Source organism: Giraffa tippelskirchi, chromosome 11, assembly GCF_054371585.1.
Source record: "Giraffa tippelskirchi isolate mGirTip1 chromosome 11, T2T-mGirTip1v1.2.pri, whole genome shotgun sequence".
Lineage (NCBI taxonomy): Eukaryota > Metazoa > Chordata > Mammalia > Artiodactyla > Giraffidae > Giraffa > Giraffa tippelskirchi.
In genome coordinates this window covers 10,740,029-10,745,789 of record NC_137285.1, presented here as the reverse complement: position 1 = coordinate 10,745,789, position 5,761 = coordinate 10,740,029, and the positions used below count along the sequence as shown (strand labels likewise).

The window sequence follows — 5,761 nt, the reverse complement described above, 5'->3', positions numbered from 1 at the left end:
GTCTTTGGTAGGCAAAATGAAAGTTTCAACTTTAGGCCAGTTCTCAAAAGTACTCTGAGAATTCTACTAGTCTATAAAATGAAGCATTTTCAGAAAACGTGTTCTCCACTTTGGCCTCCCGAGAAAATTAGTTCTGTGTACAGTAGCAACGAGGCTGAACTACATTTCCCATAATGCCTCAGATCCGGAAGGAAGTGAGACTCGCCCCTTCCCGTGATGCCTTATAGACCGGAAGCCGGGATCTTAGTTCTCTTTCCCATCTTGCAAGGTAAGAATGGCGGTATCTCTGTGTAGGACTAGGTTTCAAGGTCCCAATCCTTCGCCATCCTAGCCAAGAGGATATCAAGTCGACATCTGCAGGGGTCAGACACGCTCTGGGCCTACTGAGAGGCCTCCCAGACGCTTCGTTTCTCTCTCTTGGGTTTACGGTAGGGCACGAAGAGGGTGAGGTGGAAGGTTGTAGAGGCTCCGGTTGCTCGCCACCCTCCTGGACTGAGGAAACAGGGCCCTTCCAGGGACTCGTAGCGGACTTGTGGGGCCGCAGGAACTAGGGCGGCGGCGCGCGCTCCGGAATCCCGAATCTGGGTTGCAGAATACGCACGCTTGTTTGTCTCTGCCACGTTGTGGATTTGAGGCTGAGGCCAAATGCTGCTTTCCCCTCTTGCCCAGCCCGTGAGCCGGAAGTCGACTCCTGGGCTTTGCGGGTTTTTCTCTCTGGGCTTAGTTTGGACTTGGTGTGTGTGTCTTCGCCTCCTAAACCGAATTTCTTGAATGAGGCTGTCTGGTGAGAGCAAAAGTCCTGAAAGCGAGCGATTTCAAGTTGCAGTCTCGCTGCTTCCTGGCTTTGGAAATTGTTTTGGCCTGTGTCTAGAATTTTTAATTTGCAAAGTAGAAATAATGGAATAAGGACCTGTGACATCAAAATATGCAGCAAACACTTAACGGGCGTGAGGTGTCTTCGAGTCGTCGGACAGGCTATAGTGTATTGGGGGAGACAACCTAGAAATTAAACCATTATGGATGTTGTTGTGAAGGTGGGGGGATTTGGAGGAACGCCTGTATCTTATAGTGGGAAGAATGAAAAGGATATTTTAGCTACTTGGAGGATGAGAACTTGTAGTTTGGGAGGCCTGTCAGTGTATAGCTATGGGATAACTGGTGAAATATCTTTTTTAAAAAAAATACACATGTTGGTAGATGGCGGGTGAAAAGGCTGAGAAGCCAGATACTAAGGAGAAAAAACCTGAAGCCAAGAAGTCTGATGCTGGCGACAAGGCTAAAAAGGTGAAGAAAGTTAAGAAGGGGAAGCCCCACTGCAGCCGAAACCCTGTCCTGGTCAGAGGAATTGGCCGATATTCCCGATCAGCCATGTACTCCAGAAAGGCCCTGTACAAGAGAAAGTATTCGGCAGCTAAATCCAAGGTAAGGGATGAGGGGAACTCAGTGGGAGTTCTTTTAAGTTTGAAATGTTTGTCTACCTCTGACTTTGCGATGTATTTGACTCCTCATAGGTCGAAAAGAAAAAGAAGGTTCGGGTTCTTGCTACTGTCACAAAACCAGTTGGTGGCGACAAGAATGGTGGTACCCGAGTGGTCAAACTTCGCAAAATGGTAAGATTTGGAGGAGGTAAGTTGGGTGTTGAGTTGTATCCTGTGAGGATTTTTGTGTGTGCTTAAGGTTCTGGAAGTTTGTGTTTACCAGAGGATTACTAATGGAGGATAGTGAGTTTTGGGTTTACAACTTGGCTTTATTACTTACTGTTCTTCGGTAGAGTTACTTTTCTGCGGTTATGTTTCTTATAAAACTAGAATAAAGTTTCACCTCTCGGGGTTGTTGTGAAATTTACCCTGCACAGAGCCTAGAAGTGAGGCCAGACCTGTAGAACGTTTGTCCACTAAAGCTGTGTTTCTTGGCCCCTCTTTACCATGCACAAGACCCAACATTTTCTCTGTGAAAAAGAAAGGTTTGCTCTGATTTCCGTTATGGGACTATTCCCAGATGTATTACACTCTGCACAACTGACTGTTACTGCCCAAGAGCAAAAATGGCACTCTGATTTCTTGTCAAGGGTTTTGTGAGCTGATTTTTCTGTTGGCCATTCATGTTTGTGGTAAAAGCAAGTGTACACTAAAATGATAGAATTGGAAGTAGATTATTGTGAGTTACTTGTCATAGTGAAAGAGTCTGTGGGGTCTTATTTTTATAATAAATGAACTGGCAGTCTTGATCGAAACTAATATCTTTGGTTTTATACAATTTGTTTTTCTTTGTGAATAATGTGGGAGTTATGCATGTTAGTGTGATGTGTATGAACACATTTTGTTTAATTGGAAAACAAGCCTTGGTTTTTTCATAGCATACAGAATGTGTCAGGCCTTTGTTTTCTGAAATGTAGTTTACAGCAGTCAGAAACCTTAGAAAAGCTTGAGAATCACTACTACACGACAGTGCATAAGCCATGTAATGCACTAAAGGTTGGTTTGATCCCAGATTTACTTGCTGGATCTTTCCCTCTGCTTGAACACACAGCTCTTTCAGTTTCCACCCTGTGTTTTTGCATGAAAAGCTAATAAAGCAGCACTGACCTTTTCTAATCTTTTCTAAGACTTTTAAAATCTTAGGAGTGAAATGGAATAGTGTGAATAAAGTGTTTCAAGTAACTGAAAGACTAGCAAAGGTTTTACTGGCCCCAGAACCAGCTCTACTGACTTGATTAGCTTACTTTTTTGGGGGGGGGTGCACAATGAAGTTTATTGAGCCCCTACTTTGTAAATCCATACCATTAAGTAGTTCCAGGCCCCCAAATCCCTGGAATTGCCCTAGTGTCTATAGCTCCTCTTTTGAAATGGTGACTACCTCATACTCCTCTCAGTAGATCTTCTATTGTGCTTATGCTAATACACATTGGATTTCTATAACTCACAATCAGAAGTATTTGCATTACTTTATTATTAAGCCCTGTGAGTTGTAAGGACTGTGTGAAGGGGCAAGTGTGTGTGCTCAGTTGTGTCGAACTTCTTTGCGACCCGATAGACTCAGCCCGCCAAGCTCCTCTGTCCACGGGATTTTCCAGGCAAGAGTACCAGAGTGGGTTGCCATTTCCTTCTCCAGATTAGCTTACTTTAATAAGTTGGACCTATGGGCTTTCTCCAGCCTAGGTATTACCCTACTGAAGATGTGCCTCGGAAACTGTTGAGTCACGGCAAAAAACCCTTCAGTAAGCATGTGAGGAAGCTGCGTGCCAGCATCACTCCTGGGACCATTCTGATCATCCTCACTGGGCGCCACAGAGGCAAGGTGAGTTCCACTGCCTGGAGGTACCACATCCTAATATGTTTGCACTTTGGATGGGATTGGTTTACCTGTGTAACTGCATCTAGCAGCAGGAGGTTCCGTGGGAGAGATGGGGGTGCTCCATAACAGAACCAACAATCCAGTCCCTAGCATAATGTTTATAACAGATAATAACTGATTACCTTTTCCTGTTTTTGGTAATACTAGTTACAAATGATTGAAGTATCCCTGTACTTGAAAAATATGTTTGAGTTACTTCCTTAGAATAGAATTGCAGGGATAGGATTAGAGTCGAAGGATATTTATTTTTATTGTTAAAGGTGGTGGCTGCTCATTTAAAAAAAACACGCACACACTGAATTACTGGTTATATCCTAGAGTCACCTCTGTTAGTAGTTTGGTATAATTCCTTCCAGAATTGTTGGACGTATACATAGGTAGAAATTTCCTTTAACAAAATTAGTCTGTGATTTGATTAATTCAGAAGTCAGTTTTTATTTGTGGAGCCATGTAGCATTTCTTTTTAATTTACAGAGGGTCGTTTTCCTGAAGCAGCTGGGCAGTGGCTTGCTACTTGTGACTGGTAAGACAGTCCTTGGACTTAATATTCTCTGAAATTTGCAGCTCTCCCCGTCTTCAGTTTTGTTTAGAAATAATTTATATGCATCACTCTTATGAGTTGAAGGTGTACAGTATGATGGTTTGATTTATTAACATATATATTGTGAAATAATGAACTGCAGTAGGCAAGTTAAAAAGTTCTTTCTTTGTGATGAAAACTCTTAGAAACTACTCTCTTGAATTGTGCTTTTAAATGCCTGAAGTATACATTTTGCTCCCACCTAAGTAGAGGTTTCAGTGCCATAAGATCCTTCAGCCTGTTTCATTGCCTTGTGTACACATGCATTCTAAGGGAGCAGGTATTAAACTTGATGATATGCGGTAGCATATCATAAAGTAATTGCCACCTGTAATGTAGGGTGTCTGCTAATTCCAAGGAATGCATACTGTACAAGGCCTGTGACTGGTCTGCCACTTCGCCCTAGGATGGAGTTCCTGGATGGGGGAAGTGAGCTGTTTACTCCAGAAAACAGTGCTCACTTTGGATTTTTCATCAGGCACTGGATTTTTATTTTTATTTTTTTTAACCAACCTATATAAGTAACTGCTCTCTTCTGGTCTGGGTAACTTTAAGATGTGAGGGGTGGTCTGGGTAAACTTTTAAGGGATGGGGGAAGCCTCACATCTTGAAAAAAGCCTTGATGCTGGCAGTGGAAAGCAGTTTGGAATTTCTTCAGACCCAGAAAAAAGCTAGAACCTTTGTCAACAGATATTCTTTTCAAATCCAGTCAGGTCTTGAACATTTGCTCCTCCCTTCCCTCACTATATTGATCCTCTCCCACCCCCAGGGCCTCTATCCCTCAATCGAGTTCCTCTGCGTAGAACACACCAGAAATTTGTCATTGCCACCTCCACCAAAATCGATATCAGTGGTGTGAAAATCCCAGAACATCTCACTGACGCTTACTTCAAGAAGAAGAAGCTGCGTAAGCCCAGACACCAGGAGGGTGAGATCTTCGACACAGAGAGAGAGGTAAGCTTCTATTTTTGTCTTTGCCTTTGGTAACTCTGGCTCCTCTAGTTGGGAGTGAAAATAAATAAGGCTGTAAATAACGATTGAGGATTATATGGGAAATAATAATAAATAGTAGTGTGCTGAATTCCTAGTTGGCAGCTAGGAGTTCAACTTGGAAGCCTGAGGTTTTGGTGAAACTCGGTGAACTACTGTTTTCCTGGGAATTATCGATCATTTATCCTTTTATATTAAAGTAGGCAAAAGGGTAAGACTTGTTATTATATATTAAAAATAGGCTATATTTCACAGTTCTCCAAAGAAAGGATTATCAGAATTGCCTTCTGAATATCCCCAGGACTGAGTACTTGTGAGAGAGGATTTCTTAGTTAATGTGGAGTTTGGTACTTGGGCCGTTTTTTTAAAAATGATTTTCCTTTTTCTTTAGAAATATGAGATCACAGAGCAGCGCAAGGTTGATCAGAAAGCTGTGGACTCACAAGTTCTGCGAAGAATCAAAGCTGTCCCTCAGCTCCAGGGTTATCTCCGCTCTGTGTTTGCGCTCACAAATGGAGTTTATCCTCACAAAGTAGTATTCTGAACTTCTTGCAAAGAACCTAATTAAATAACTTGTCCATTTCCTTTGTGTCTTTTTTTTTTTTAATCTGCCTCTAGGTGTGGTATGACTTATAGCCAGCTTAATTGGACATTAGCCTCTACTAAGAGGAGTGGGATTGGGGGGCTGTAAACTGCAGAGGAGTCTCCTCTTCGGATAAGCATTCTTAGCTTCCTAAGTGGCTTTTCAGCTTTTTCACCAGACGTGTACCAGAATGAGTCTGTTCTAACTACATGGATAAGAGCTAGGCTTTTCAGCTTGCAGACTTTCCCCTCTTT

At 42.5% G+C, this 5,761-nt stretch overlaps 1 protein-coding gene across 3 annotated transcripts; it reads left to right on the top strand.

Annotated features, from left to right (window-relative positions):
* The first annotated feature begins 237 nt into the window (after positions 1–237).
* On the top strand, positions 238–5,508 carry RPL6 (ribosomal protein L6). Of its 3 annotated transcripts, none has more exons than XM_081546318.1 (7): positions 238–268; positions 1,198–1,422; positions 1,512–1,610; positions 3,154–3,297; positions 3,829–3,877; positions 4,704–4,888; positions 5,316–5,508. In XM_081546318.1, the coding sequence occupies exons 2-7, from the start codon at positions 1,198–1,200 to the stop codon at positions 5,466–5,468; spliced, it is 855 nt and encodes a 284-aa protein (XP_081402444.1). In that variant the 5' UTR covers positions 238–268; the 3' UTR covers positions 5,469–5,508. The 3 variants fall into 3 exon arrangements, with proteins under 3 accessions (XP_081402444.1, XP_081402445.1, XP_081402446.1); XM_081546319.1 differs by having other exon boundaries at positions 250–428; XM_081546320.1 differs by having other exon boundaries at positions 250–784.
* The last annotated feature ends 253 nt before the right edge of the window (positions 5,509–5,761 follow it).